We start from the raw sequence: 14,575 nt of genomic DNA on the forward strand, positions 1-14,575 counted from the left end.
TCCCCCCCGGCCGCCCGCCCCACCAACGGCGGTCGGGCCTTCAGCCTCTCTGCCCCCACCCATTGGAACTCCATCCCCCAATCCCTCCGCCTCGCTCCCTCCCCTGCCTCCTTCAAGGCCCGTCCAAGATCCTCCTCTTCAATTGTACCTTCAGTCACCCTAACTACCCTCCATCCCCCTGATCCAAACCCCCAGCTCGGTTCCTCGTTGTTGTTCCCCAGAGAGCTCTCTACTCCCGGTTCACTCATAGCCCTGAAGAGGGTACAGAACACCACAGACGGGGAATTCGGTTAGAGTAAAGAGCTCCAGTGGGAGAGTGAGTACCAGCACAAACACGATAGGGAGAAAGCAAGGAATGGGGTTAGAATAGAGACCTCCAGTGGGGGAGTGAGCACCATCACAGATCGGATGGGGAGAGCGCTGGGCTGATGTGGTCTGTGTGTGTGTGTTACAGGAGATCACCGGCTGGCACTGCTGCTGGCACAGGCTGTGGGCAGTGAGCAAGTGCGGGAGCTGTTGGCGATGCAGTTGTTGGATTGGCACCAACTGACGGCCGATCAGTTCATGCAGGAGGACAGGCTGCGTATCGTGGCCCTGCTAGCTGGCAAGCCTGTGAGTGAGACGGAGGGAGCGCCGAGAACGTGGCGACCGCCGAGAGAGAGAAAGAAAGCACCACGCCAGCCAGTGGTCACCTTTCTCTCCATGTTTATCTGTTCTCAATATTGGGCAAGACATGAGTTCATTTCCTGGGCAGGGCGAAACTTTGGGCAACTTTCCTTTGTCCACACCCATCTGTTTAAATAATCCTTGCATTTGATATAGCGCTTTTCACGTCGGGAGGACGTCCCAAAGCGCTTCACAGAACACACTGTAAAGTGAATTGACTGTATATTTGTGGGCGAACGCGGCAGCCAATTGTGCACAGCGATGTCCCACAAACAGTCGTAGATTGAAAATGACCAATTTATTATTGTTTTTGGTTTTGGAGGGATTATTATTAGGCTCTGTGTGGAGTAAGGAAACTTGCCCAAGGTTTGGCCCTCTGCCTGGAATTGAACTCAGGTCTCTCGCTTGCAAAGCGAGTGCTCTAACCACTGAGCTACAGGACTCCACTTTACTTTACTTCACTTACCTAGCAGTAAGTAGGAACCTGTTTGTTAGCCGATTGGCGGATTGCTTTCCGTGGGTAAAAATTCCTCACACCCCACCACCCTTCGAGTGAAGTGTTTTGAGACGCCTGAACGACGTGATAAGGTGCTATATCAAATGCAAGGATTATTATTATTATCCAACAAGCGTGGGTTTGAGCCTCACGAGTTGGATGTTAGATACCAGCAACTTAATGAGGGGAATTAACAAGCGGGAAAGAGTGTTGTCTCTAGGACAGCAGAGGAAATGTGAGCTGCTGTTTGTCTCTCACTGCTGTTGCTGTGTTCCCAGGTGTGGGAGACGTCTGAGGGTGTGGTGAACGCGTGCTCACAGCTCGACTGGAAGCGATGTCTAGCTATTCACCTCTGGTACGTGCTGCCGCCCACTGCCTCCGTGGCTGATGCCCTGAGAGTCTACGATGATGCCTTCAAGGTCAGCAACCTGGGTTACATGTGCTGGGGGTGGGTGTCTGAGTGCCCATGTATAGTGGGAGGGCCTGAGTGCCCACATGCGGGGAGGGGGTCTGAGTGCCCATGTGGTGGGTTTTGAGTAGCGGAAGTCTGAGTGCCCAGTACTTGGGACGTCCTCCCGACATGAAAGGCATTGTGTAAATGTAGTGCATTGTTGTTGTACTCAGGGCACAGAGACAGTACAGAGCTACGCACGATTCCCGTTGCCGGGATATCTGGAGGATTGTGAGATAGCTGCGAGGAGCGAGGAGGACCAGACCCCACCCCAGGACATTTGCTATCATCTGCTCAAGCTCCACAGTGACAGGTACCAGCCCTGAGTGTGAGACACGGACGCGAGCACGTGCCATGGACACAGTGATAAAGACCGACCTCCTGGAGGCGGGGATACTCTGGGCTTAACTACCACACTCTCTCTTCCCCCCCCCCCCCTTGCGTATCTCTCTCCCCCCACCCCCCTCAGGTCTCTCTCTCTCTCCCTCACACCTCTGTCCTCTCACGTCTCTACCTCTCTCCTCCAATCTCTTTCTCTCCCCTCACATCTCTCTCTGTGTTAAACACACAGGTACCACGAGTTGCCGCAGTTGCTGAGCCCGGGCACTGTGACGGAGGAGCGGCTGGATTACCGGCTAAGCTGGCACGTGTGGGCGGTGCTGCAGGCCCTCAACTACAGCCACGTGTCGGAGAAACAACAGGGCCTGGTCCACAGCAGCTACGCCGCTCAGCTTGAGAGCGCCGGCCTCTGGCACTGGGCCATCTTCATCCTCCTGCACATCCCCAGCTCCCAGTGAGTGGCTCCAGCCCAGCCTCGCTCGGCTGCTACATGTGATGATGATAATAATAATTCTTGCATTTAATATCGCGCCTAATCATGTCATCGAGACGTCACAAAGCCTTCACGGAATATACTGTAAAGCGAATTGACTGTGTATTGACAGACAGGGCTGACGCTCTGTGTGTGTTTGTGTGTGTGTGTGTGTGTGTTACAGGCGACGGGAGCGTGCGGTGCGGGAGCTGTTGGCACGGCACTGCCCTCTGGTGGAGACGGAGGAGTGGCAGCGGAGGGAGGAGTTCTTGCGGCACAGCCTGGCAGTGCCGGCCCGGTGGATCCACGAGGCCAAAGCGCTGAGAGCTCACCGCGACGGCGACGCCCACAGGGAGGCCCTGCACCTGCTGGAAGCCGGGCACTGGAACGCCTGTCACCAGCTGGTGGTCAGCCAGCTGGCCTCAGGTACAACAGCAACACATTACGTTTACACGGGTCCCTCACGTCGGGAGGACATCACAAGGGTCTTGTTATGGGCCTTGAAGGAGGCAAGGGAGGGAGCAAGGCGAAGGGACGATAGGAAACGTCCACAGGCAAACGGTGAGAGGCCATAGGAAAATATCTTGTATAGTTTACACAACACAACAGCTTGCATTTCACAGCGCCCTTCACGCAGGGTAGCGTCCCAGAGCCCTTGACAGTAGCAGAGCCTGATGCCGAGCCGGGTGGGGGTGACCATAGGCACGGTCAAAGAGGAAGGTCTTCAGGTACGGCCTAAAGATGGGAAAGGGGGAGGAATTGAGGGAGAGTATTTCAGAGTTTCGGGGCATAGTTGCTGAAAGCGCGGCCACCGATGGAGGAACGGAGGGGACAAGGGACAAGAAGGAGGCCGGAGCCAGCTGAGCGGAGGAGGCGGGTGGTGGGTTGGGGAGTAAACAGGTCGGAGAGGTAGGGAGGTGCCAGGGCGCGAAGGGCTATGTAGACAAGTGTGAGTATTATCAGCGTTTATCGGAGACGGAGGATGGGTTGGTGAGTGATGGTGATTCAGTATCTCTCTTCTCCCTACCCCCCCCCCCCCAGACGCCATCATCAATGAGAAGCACAGTTACCTGCAACAGTTCCTGGAGAGACTGGCTCAGCCTGAGAGCAGGGCTCACATCCAGGATTGGGACAACGCTGGCTCCATCTTCCTCCAGTACATTCGCATTACCCAGAACCTGCAGCGTGTGCAGACCGAGGTGAGGGGGTGGGGCAGTGGGGCCGAGGTGAGGGGCCAGGGGTGGGGCAGTGGGGCCGAGGTGAGGGGCCCGGGGTGGGATATATTTGGGAGAAAATATCACAAATGTGTTTTCCCGTGTGGGGGGCCACTGACCTGGTGTGTTTTCCCGTGTAGGGGGATTGACTTGGTATGTTTTCCTGTGTGGGGTGCTGACATGTCGTGTTTTTCCGTGTGGGGGCCTTAATTGGCGTGTTTTCCTGTGTGGGGGAGGCTGACTTGGCGTGTTTTCCCGTGTAGATCGGGGGCCAGAGCTACGAGCTAGAGAGGCTGCACACGGATGTTATGTCGCTGTGTGGTCGGATCCAGCTGATCCAGTGTCACACGGCCAGGGATCAGCTCGCACAATCCGGTACGTCTCCATCAACGGCTGGCTCCAGCCTCTGGCATGTCTCATGCTCTCCGCGGCTTGCCCCCTCCTTCCCCGTCTTCAGGTCACGTCTGAGGACCTTTCTCTTTGACCATCACCTCACCAGCTCACCGTCGTGCTCCGCCTCTGTCGAGCGCTCTAGGACGTTATCGTGTATGAGGGAAGCTGTGTAAATGCAAGCTGCTGTTGTTGTCCTTCCCCGTCGCCACTACCCCCCATCCAACCGTCTTCACTCTACATTCCCCTCCCGCCTCAATCAATCACTCACTCTCTGTCTCACTCCCTCTGTGACACACACACACACACACACTCATTCTCACTTTCTTTTGCACTCTCACTCAATCATCCCCTCTCTCTGACTCTTCTCACTGACATTCACACACACTCTCTATGACATATTCTCTGACACGCAAACACACACGCGCTCTCACATACTCTCTGACGCTCACGCACACTCACACACTCTCTGACCCACACTCTCTGACACGTGCGCTCTCTCTTCCTCTGCAGACATGGCGAAGAAGATGTCTAACATGATGCGGGTGGTGCTGAGTATGCAGCACAGTGAGGAGGTGGGAGGGGAGATGGTCCCTGACCTGCAGCGAGTGCCAGTCTGCCTGCTCGCCCCACACCTGCGACAGCTCCCCATGCCCGAGGACTACGCGCTGGAGGAGCTTCGAAGCCTGACACAGGTCTACCTGCAGGAGCTGATCGTCGCCCAGTGAGAGCCCAGCCCCGCCCATCCCACCCTGCCCTGCCCCCACCAACCCGCCGTGCCCTGCCCGCCCCCACTGTTCCCTGCCCACCCCCTCCATGCCCTGCTGCCCCCACCAGCCCCTGCCCGCCCCTGCCCTGCCTACTTCCGCCCACCCCCGCCCTGCTCACCCCTGCCGTCCCCGCCCTGCCCACCCCTGCCGTGCCCGCCCCCGCCATGGCCTGCCCTGCCTACTTCCACCTGCCCTGCTGCCCCCACCCAGCCCCGCCCTGCCCACCCCTGCTCTGCCCTTGCCACCCCGCCCTGCCCGTGTGACCATGTGGGATCTGTGTGTATTGGGGTTAAGCGGGGATGTTAGTATCAACATGCAAATATAAACATGTTTCACGTGTACACACATGGACCATACACGTGTGCGTCTGAGTATGAGTGCGTGTGAGTGTGTGTGTTAGAGAGATGTGCTGCACAGAGGCGCCTTGTGCTCAGTGTGCACACTGCCACCTGATGGTGGTGGCCGGTAGTGTTCAGTCCTGGGTTCAAATAAAGAGCTGCTTCTGAAAATGTGGCTGATCAGAAAGTACTATTGGAAGCCCAACTCGAGTAACATTAAAGTCAAATCTCCAAATAAAAAGTTTTAAGTGAGCTCCTTGCGCGTAGCGTCTCTCGTAACGTTAGCACCGGTCACCCCAACCCACTTCTCCGCCCCCACCACCCCACCGAGTGTGTGTGTGTGTGTTTCCCAACCTCTGTGTGTGTGTGTGGTGTGTGTTTGTGCGTCTATCTGTCTGTTTCCGGCTCCGAGGCATATGGGGGGTGGTTGAGTGTTGTGGGTCACCAGCCTGTGACCATCACAAATAGGCACCAGCCCGGCCACTGTCTGCAGTGACTCAACTACTGAGAGCTGCTCTACCACTGAACCTGTTGTTTTACACCCCTCCATTCCCACCCACACACACACACACACATACACAAGACGCAACATTTTCACACACGAGTGGGAAGGAGGGGCTTGACTCTCTTGCTCTTGTTCACGACGCAAAACGTCTCTATTCTACAGTGGAGTCAGTGTCTGGTCACTGAGCTGCCCAGCTCCCTGGGGGCTTGCTCTGTCTGATAAAGGTTCTGGGTTTTGTAAACGTGGCCTCCTCTGCCCCCCGCTCCGGGGTCTGGTGTTGGCAGGGGGCACAGAATAATAGCGAGGCCGCGGTGTGTGAGTTCTGTACAAAGGCTGAATCGCAGATTGTGTATTCAAAGTTTTTATTAAAATTAATAAAATAATCTCAAGAGTTTGTCTTGTTTTCTGCTCGTCCTGTCTCTAATCCTGACCTGGGAGTGTGGACAGACAGTGTAGAGGGGTTTTGATAGAGTGGACAAGGAGAAACCGCTTCCTCTGGTGAGTAGGTCGGTAACCAGAGGACACAAATTTAAGATAATTGGCTAAAGAACTAGAGTGGAGACAAGAATATTTTTTTACCCAGAGAGTTGTTGCAGTCGGAATGCACTGCCTAAAAGTGTGGTGGAAGCAGATTCGATAATAGCTTTCAAAAGGGAATTAGATATTTACTTGAAAGGAAAAAATGTACAGGGTTGTGGAGTAAGAACGGGAGGTGGGACTAGTTGGATAGCTCTTTCAAAGAACCCATTTCCGGCACGATGGACTGAATAATAATAGTAATCCTTGCATTTGATGTAGCGCCTTATCACTGCTTTGAGACGTCTCAAAGCGCTTCACAGGATATGCTGTAAAGTGAATTGACTATATTTGTGGGTGAAACGCAGCAGTCGATTGCTCCCAGCAGTCCCACAAACAGTTGTGGATTGAGTGACCTATTTATTTATTTATTTATTTATTTATTTATTTGAAGGAATAATTACTCCTGGAAAGCGATCCGCCAATCGACTAACAACCAGGTTCCTACTTACTGCTGGGTAAACGGGCGTGTGGAGCAAGGAAACTTCCCAAAGTTTCACCCTGATCCGCCTGGGAATCAAACGTCCTCCTGTGCTGTAAGATTCTATAACGTCACACAAAAGAGAGGTAATATTTCACACCAACATTCACAGGGACCTGGAGTCCCCTCACGTGAGGACACAGCTGCCCCTGCCCCGGTCATGCCCCGCCCAGCGTCGCAGGACGATACGTGCTGCCTCTTCGAATACCATCTCCACGCCAAGCCTGTGCCGTGCCGAGCACTCCAGGTAGGTGTCGGCGTGGATGGAGCGTGCGAGAGCGATGCCCTGCTCGGTGGTGATGGGCATGGTTTCCTGGCGGAGGAGCTGGAGCAGCGTGGCGCTGTCCTGCCGCAGGTCAATCTGGGTGCCAACCAGCAGCACGGGCAGGTGTGGGCAATGCCGTAACATCTCTGGGTACCAGTTCTGCCACACGCCGCGGAAGGAGACTGGATCGCACACGGAGAAGCAGAGGATGAGAATGTCGACTTGCGGGTAGTAGAACTGACGGGCTGCGAGCAGGTGCTCTTCCTGGGCGGCCGTGTCCCTCACGCTCAGGCTGACCGTCCGGCCCCCCACACACAACCGCGCCCGGTATGTGTCCCACACCGTGGGCATGCTCTCCTGGGGGAACGAACCCGTGGTGAAACACACGATCAGAGACGTCTTCCCCACCAACGCGTCTCCGAGCAACAGCCCTCTGATGGTCACCATGGCAACACCTCCGTCCTCGCAGCCTGCAACCAAATAGATCATAAGAATAATCCTGATACAGCGCCTTATCACGTCTTCCAGACGTCTCAAAGCGCTTTGCAGAGTATACTGTGAAGTGCAGTGTCTGTAGTGTAGTTTCAAGCGCTCCGGGACGCTTTCCTGCGTGTATATAAATGCAAGTTGTTGTTTTGTGGGGCGGGTGTCTGACATGTGTAACCTATCAAAATGCTTAAGAGTCTTCAACCCAACTGAGACTTCCAGGCATCCCACCTACATGTGGAAATCCCAGAGGTAGATTGTTGGAATGGAATGCGCCCTCTCTCCCCAGAGAGACATGTCCTGTTTACCTAATTCTGGAAAGTATTAGGTTGGCAAAAGCCAAGGCTTGGGGACCCCAGAGTGTGCATTGGGGGTAACTGCTCCATATCCCCGCCCGGACCAGCACACCTTCGCCGATCAAGCCTTCAGGCTCTCTGCCTCCACTTTTTGGAACTCCATCCCACACTCCCTTTGCCTCGTTCCCTCTCTTGCCTCTTTCAAGGCACATCTCAAGATCCTCCTCTTTGACCACACCTTCGGTCACCCTCCTACTCCTAACCTCCCTGGCCTCCACCCCGCCTCATCCCAACACCGAGCTCGGGTCCAAATCCCTGACTGTCCAGCGCCTTGGGACGCCTTCCCGACATGAAAGGTGCTGGGTAAGTGTAATGTGTTGTTGTTGTCACCCTCTGGCAAGCTTTCCTGCTGCTTGTCCCACTAGGACTACCCTATCCATTAGGGCTTTGACCCTGCTCCCAGTGAGATGACTCCTTATCCCTAGTGACTGGTCTGCCTTTCCAGGACCTGCCGAGGAGCCAGGCTGGACTGTGCTGTCATGAAGGTAGTGCCCTGGAGTCGTTGAGATGTCTCAAATACAAAAACATTTGCTCGCTCATTGCACAACTGTTTGTGGGACACTGCTGTGCGCAATTGGCTGCCAAGTTTCTCCCACAAAATACACATCCAATATATTGCAATATATCATATGAAGCACGATATCAAATGCAAATATTATTATTGATGTATTATCGACGAGATCAAAAATACAACACACATGGCACCTCCAAGCTTCTCACAGAATCTCTGTGACGTGTAGTGACTATGTGTTTTATGGGCCAATGCAGCACCCACAAAATTTGACCCAACGAGGTACCACAAATACCCATGAGGTGAATGAGCGATTTTATCTTGGTGAATAATAACAACAATAATAACAATAATCCTTGCACGCGAATATATCCTTATCACGTCATTGAGACAACAACAACAACAAATTACATTTATGCAGCAACTTTCACGTCTGGAGAACATCCCAAGGCGCTGAATCGTTGGGGATTTGGACCCGAACTGGGGGTTGGGATCAGGAGGGAGGAGGGCAGGGAAGGTGAGGATACAAGAGTGAGAGTGGTTAAACCTGACATTTCAGGTCCCGTGGGCAGGGGATCAGGTCATGTGGAGTGAATGTGCACAATGGCTCCCTTATGTCACTCACCCTCGTGTTAATCCACCTGTGTGTGTCTGTGCACCACTGTCTAACAGACCGCTAACCTGTTCAGCTTGTTTCAGCCGAGCCTTCAGGAAGAAGCCAGCAGTTTCAGCTCCCGTTGCCCGCCAACCACCCCCCCCCCCCACACCACACCACCCCCCAGGCTGACGTTCAAGTGCAGTGATGGGGAAAGGAAGAGAGCACCGCATTGTTGGAGACGGAGATGCCGTCCTTCGCATGAGATGTTAAACCTCACTCCCCGTCTGTGCCCTGTTCAGGGTGTACGTTAAAGATCCTGGGGAAGGGAGTTTCTCTCTCCCAGTGCCCTGGAATTTAGGGTTTGCCAAAATACATAGTCACTAGACGTCACAGCCATTCTTGCAGAACAGCTTTGAGGTAAAATAGAGTTTTCAAAATGTCAGATTTCATTGGCATTCCTGGCTACATCTGACATTTCTATCTCTTTCTCTCTGCTCCGTCTCTCTCTCTCTCTCTGACTCTCATTCTCTGTCTCTCGCTTTCTTTTTTTCTGCATCTCTCTCTGTCTTCCTCTCTCTCTCTTTATCGCTCTCTCTCTCTGTCTCTGTCTCTCTGATTCCTGCCTGCCCAGGAGATGGCAGAGCCAGTTACATGCCCCTGACTCTGCTCGGAGACTGGGCATCGACCGGGAGAACACAGGAAACTCTTTTGCACAAGAAACCCAAACAGATGAGGGGTGGGGGGACGAGTAGCTGGTGACAAGCCTTGTTCTCTCCCTCACCGCCCCAATAAAATCACCATCCCAAAGAGTGACAGTGAGACGGAGAGAGTGACAGTAAAACAGAGGGAGAGACAGTGAAGGAGATTGTGACAGAGAGAGAGGGTGAAATGGAGAGTGTGCAGTGAGAGAGAGTGACAGAGAGAGAGAGAGAGAGAGAGGGACAGTGAGAGGGAGTGACAGAGAGAGAGAGGGGAACAGTGTAGTGGAGCCCTACAGCTTAGTAAACGGCTTCTGCACCAGCCCCCGCACAGTCTCGTGCGGTGTTCCTCAGGGCTCTGTCCTCGGTCCTCTCCTCTTCACCCTCTACATGCTCCCCCTTGGTAACATCATCCGCAGACATGGGGTAAATTTCCACATGTATGGGGATGACACCCAACTCTATCTCTCTGCCTCCACCCTCAACTCCAGGACTACTGGGGTCCTGATTGACTGCCTGTCCGACATCAAGTCGTGGACGAGGGATAACTTTCTCCAAGTGAACGTCAGCACGCCCGAGGCCCTCCTGATTGGCTCGCGCCTGCGCCTCCGCACCTTGAGCGTTGGCAGCATCAGCCTCCACGGCTGCACACTCAACCTCACTAAGCCAGTCAGGAACCTGGGTATCTTGTTTGACCCTGAACTGTCCTTCTTCCCCACATCCGCACCATGACCGACACTGCCTACCACCACTCCGCAACAATGCCAGACTCCGCTGCTGCCGAAACCCTCACCCACACATTCGTCACCTCAAGGATCAATTACGAGAACTCCTTCCCAATCGGCCTTCCCAACGCTTCCCTTCACAAGCTGCAGATCATCCAAAACTCTGCAGCTCGTGTACTCTCACGCACCAGGCTCCGTGACCCCATCACTCCCATCCTCGCCCGACTCCACTGGCTTCCCATCTCTCAGCTTCTCTGCCCCCACACTCTGGAACTCCATCCCACAGTCCCTTCGCCTCGCTTCCTCCCTTGCCTCCTTCAAGATCAGTCTCAAGACCCTCCTCTTAGATCGTGCCTTCAGACGCCCTCCCACCTCTCTGCGTTCCCTCACCCCTACCCCACCCCTCCCAAATGCTAGGGTGGGTCCTGACCACCCCTGACTGTCCAGCACCTTGGGACGTCCTCCTGACGTGAACGGCGCTCTATAAATGTAATGTTGTTGTAAATGTAAAATGTAAAGTGGTTAGAGCACTTGCCTCACGTGTGAGAGGATTGGGGCGAAACCAACGACAAGTTTCCTTACTCCACACACCTCTGTTTACATAGCAGTAGGAACCAAGTTGATTAGAGGATCACTTTCCAGGGTTAATAATCCCTTCAAAAATGATAATACTAATAATTTGGTCACTGTTGACTGTTTGTGGGACATTGGGGTGCACAATTGGCAGCCGTGTTTCGCCCACAAAATATACAGTCACGACACTTTACAGTATAGTCTGTGAAGCGGTTTGAGACGTCTAGAAGACATGATAAGGCGCTATATCAAATGCAAGTATTATTGTTATTTTTAGTGACAGAGAGCGCTGTACCTCAGTGACGGGATGTCCTTGTGTTGAGATTCCCTGTCTGTGGTGGCTGAGTCAGAGCTGGTGCTGGCCAGAAGTCACTGAAGATGTGAAGTGATCAAAGGCGGAACAGACACTAACCCAACAACTGCCTGGGAATCACGAAATATCTGTCCTTGACTTGTGTGTGGAGACAAGATAGTGTGACAGTGTGAGGGAACAAGAGAGAGAGAGAGACTGAGACAGAGAGAGGGAGGGAGCGAGACAGAGAGAGGGAGGGAGGGGCGAGTTGAATTCTTTGACAGTGACATCTCAGTTTCAGGTGGTTTCTTTGCTAACACAATACACCCTTATTGATACACACCTTTCTTGTCATCTCAAAGTGGCTCCAGGATTTTACACAACACACAGTCACTATACTTTACAGTAAAATGACTGTGTGTTGTGTAGGCGGATTATATTTGGTTGGTTAGTTGTATCACAGAAACCAGGCAGACAGACTTTTTTTTGGTCCGCCGGGATATTTGCAGAAATCCATCACCGTGCTTAAGAGTATCCAAACCAAAGTGATAATCCCACCTACACATGGAAATCCCAGAGATAGATTGTTGGAATGGAATGCGCACTCTCTCTCTCCCTATTATTAATTCCAGAAAGTATTAATAATAATAATAATAATCCTTGCATTTGATATAGCGCTTTTCACGTCGGGAGGACGTCCCAAAGCGCTTCACAGAACACGCTGTAAAGTGAATTGACTGTATATTTGTGGGCGAACGCGGCAGCCAATTGCGCACAGCAATGTCCCACAAACAGTTGTAGATTGAAAGTGACCAATTTATTATTGTTTTTGGTTTGGGAGGGATTATTATTAGGCTCTGTGTGGAGTAAGGAAACTTGCCCGAGGTTTCGCCCTCTGCCTGGAATTGAACTCAGGTCTCTCGCTTGCAAAGCGAGTGCTCTAACCACTGAGCTACAGGTTGGCAAGAGCCAAGGCTTGGGGGCTCCAGAGTGTGCGTTGGGAGACTGCTGGGAGTCCAACCAACTAAAACCGCGTAGCTTGCCATTGTGAGCGCTGTGTGGCAAGGCTTTCCCGCTGCTTGTCCAGCGAGGACCACGCTACCCGTTAGCGCTTTGGTTTGCAGGGTCAACAGGAGCTGAATGAGATGATTCCCTGTCCCTAGTGACTGGTCTGCCCTTCCCGGTCCTGCCGATGAGCCAGGCCGGGCTATGCAGTCACCAGCAGTGCCCTGGAATACTGCGGTCCTGGGGACCTGCTGATGCTGATGACAGCGCAGCCAGTGCAATGCTGGTAGGAGCGATGCATTTGTCAGAGATGTCGTCCTTCGGCTGAGACATTAAACCCAGTTTTCGACTGTGCTCTTTCCTCAAGCTGACACGTCAAGTGAAATCTGTGAGGGTAAGAACGAGAAGGGAGTTTCTTTCTCTCTCTGTCTTTCTCTCTCTTGGTGACTTGGTCCACAATTCCCCGGCTAAAATCACTCAAGTCACTCAAGGCTGTTTGTGGTGGCGTTGCTGGTCATAAATTGGCTGCTGCGTTCACCTACGAAACACGCAGTCACTACACGTTACAGTGAATCCCGTGAAGCCTTTTCAAATGTCATCCTGACGTGAAACTTTGGAATACTCTTTCTCTATCCCTCCGCCTTACCTTCTCCTTCCCCATCTTCAGGTCGCACCTGAAGATCTTCCTATTCGACCGTGCTTAAGGTCACGTTCCCCCCCCACTCTCCCCCCCCCCCCCCCCCCGGCTCGGTGTCGTGCTCCGCCACTGTCGAGTGCTCTGGGATGCTGCCCTGCATGAGGGGAGCTGTGTAAATACAAGTTGTTGTTGTTAAAAGGCACTATGTTAAGCGTGAGATTATTATACTCCTTTTCAACATCCCGCGTGTTGAGACCGGGTGGAATTTGAGGGATCACTGTAAAGCTGTGCTGGCGTTGATCCAGGAAATCAGTGCGTTTTACAATGAGCGTGAATCACGCAACCTCCCCCTCTCCCCCCCACCCCACCACCACCACCACCACCACCCTGGGCTGTGCAGACACTTGGTGCCTCGATATCAAAACCCCCACACGACACCCCCCACCCCAGGCCACCCACCCGAACCCCCCCACCATCACCCCCACCATTAATGGGCACTGGCCATGCTTGTGGTTGGGAAAGGGGGAGGGGAAAGGCAGAACTGAAAGAGGAAGTAAACACCAAAGGAGAGAAACAAGGAAGTGAAAACCGACAAGGCCACAGCTGCGGAGTTTAACCCCTCACCTGCTGGCCACCATTCTAAAAAATTAACCCTTTCGATGCTCCAAACTTGTGATGACGGCTATGTTTGTGGTGTATTTGTTTCCCTCAGCGTCCCTGGGTTAGGACAAACCATCCAACCAGGATTCCTGTCTCTCCCCCACCCACCCCGCACCCCGGGACCTAGAGACAAGCCCTGTCCTAGATACAGCGGGGAAGCTCTTTCTCTTTCTATCTTCTTTGGACGGTGGGGGGAGGGGTTGGGGGGCAAGCGGGGGCTCCTTGGAGCTGAACTGGCTCCAAGGTGACATGTTGGCCAATGGAATGTCGGATTGAGCCAGCTCTCCGTGATGGGCTCTTGTCTAATTCCTGAGCCAACGGGTCCGCAGTATTCCAGAGCACTGCTGATGACAGCACAGCCCGGCTCATCGGCAGGACCTGAAAAGGCAGGCCAGTCACTGGGAGCAGGGATTTATCCCACTCGGCTCCTGTTAACCCTGCAAGCCAAAGCCCTAACAGGTAGGGGTGGTCCTAGTTGGGCAAGCAGTGGGAAAGCTGGCCAGACGGTGAGCTCAATGGCAAGCTATGGCTTTAGAATGTCACATCTGTGATCAGGGTTCCCTCTGCCTCCCTGTCCTCCTCGATCTCTCTGCCGCCTTCGACACTGTCGACCACTCCATCCTCATACACCGCCTCTCCGCCTTATTCAATCTTCATGGACCTGCCCTTGCCTGGTTCGATTCCTGCCTCTCTCACCATCTCCACTTCGTTGTCTCTAACGGTTTCTCCTCCAGCTCCCGCACTGTCATGTCTGGCGTCCCCCAGGGCTCTGTCCTTGGCCCTCTCCTCTTAAATATCTACATGCTCCCCCTTGGTGACATCATCCGCAGACACCCAACACCCAACTCTATCTTTCTGCCTCCACCCTCAACTCCAGGACCATTGCTGTCCTGACAGACTACCTGTCGGACATCAAGTCCAAGATGAGGGCAAATTTCCTACAGTTGAATGTGAACAAGACTGAGGCCCTCCTGATCGTCTCGCGCCACCACCTCAGCATCTCAGGCTCTGGCAGCATCAACCTCCATGGTTGCACACTACAACTCACCAGCCAGTCAGGAACCTCAGTGT

At 53.5% G+C, this 14,575-nt stretch overlaps 2 protein-coding genes across 2 annotated transcripts in view; one reads left to right on the forward strand and one right to left on the reverse strand.

Annotated features, from left to right (window-relative positions):
* nup98 (nucleoporin 98 and 96 precursor) overlaps positions 1-4,791 on the forward strand; it is a 32,513-nt gene extending 27,722 nt beyond the window's left edge. The window contains exons 27-34 of the mRNA XM_042334148.1: positions 455-612; positions 1,441-1,581; positions 1,787-1,926; positions 2,185-2,406; positions 2,609-2,850; positions 3,466-3,623; positions 3,902-4,013; positions 4,542-4,791. Coding sequence (XP_042190082.1) covers positions 455-612; positions 1,441-1,581; positions 1,787-1,926; positions 2,185-2,406; positions 2,609-2,850; positions 3,466-3,623; positions 3,902-4,013; positions 4,542-4,756 — 1,388 coding nt within the window. The 3' untranslated portion in view covers positions 4,757-4,791. The remainder of the gene's footprint in view (positions 1-454; positions 613-1,440; positions 1,582-1,786; positions 1,927-2,184; positions 2,407-2,608; positions 2,851-3,465; positions 3,624-3,901; positions 4,014-4,541) is intronic.
* A 1,940-nt stretch (positions 4,792-6,731) lies between these two features.
* Positions 6,732-11,418, reverse strand: LOC103187295 (rho-related GTP-binding protein RhoG-like). The gene is made up of 2 exons (XM_007906727.2): positions 11,206-11,418; positions 6,732-7,433 (listed from the first exon to the last, which is right to left on the reverse strand). Exon 2 carries the CDS (start codon positions 7,408-7,410, stop codon positions 6,826-6,828), a length of 585 nt encoding a protein of 194 aa, XP_007904918.1. The 5' UTR covers positions 7,411-7,433; positions 11,206-11,418; the 3' UTR covers positions 6,732-6,825.
* Between the last annotated feature and the right edge of the window lie 3,157 nt (positions 11,419-14,575).

The sequence above is a fragment of the Callorhinchus milii genome, unplaced genomic scaffold, assembly GCF_018977255.1.
Source record: "Callorhinchus milii isolate IMCB2004 unplaced genomic scaffold, IMCB_Cmil_1.0 Scaffold4, whole genome shotgun sequence".
NCBI lineage: Eukaryota > Metazoa > Chordata > Chondrichthyes > Chimaeriformes > Callorhinchidae > Callorhinchus > Callorhinchus milii.

Excerpts from the sequence above, each read along its gene's own strand:
- LOC103187295 (XM_007906727.2), bottom strand. The coding sequence starts at position 7,410 with ATGGTGACCATCAGAGGGCTGTTGCTCGGAGACGCGTTGGTGGGGAAG.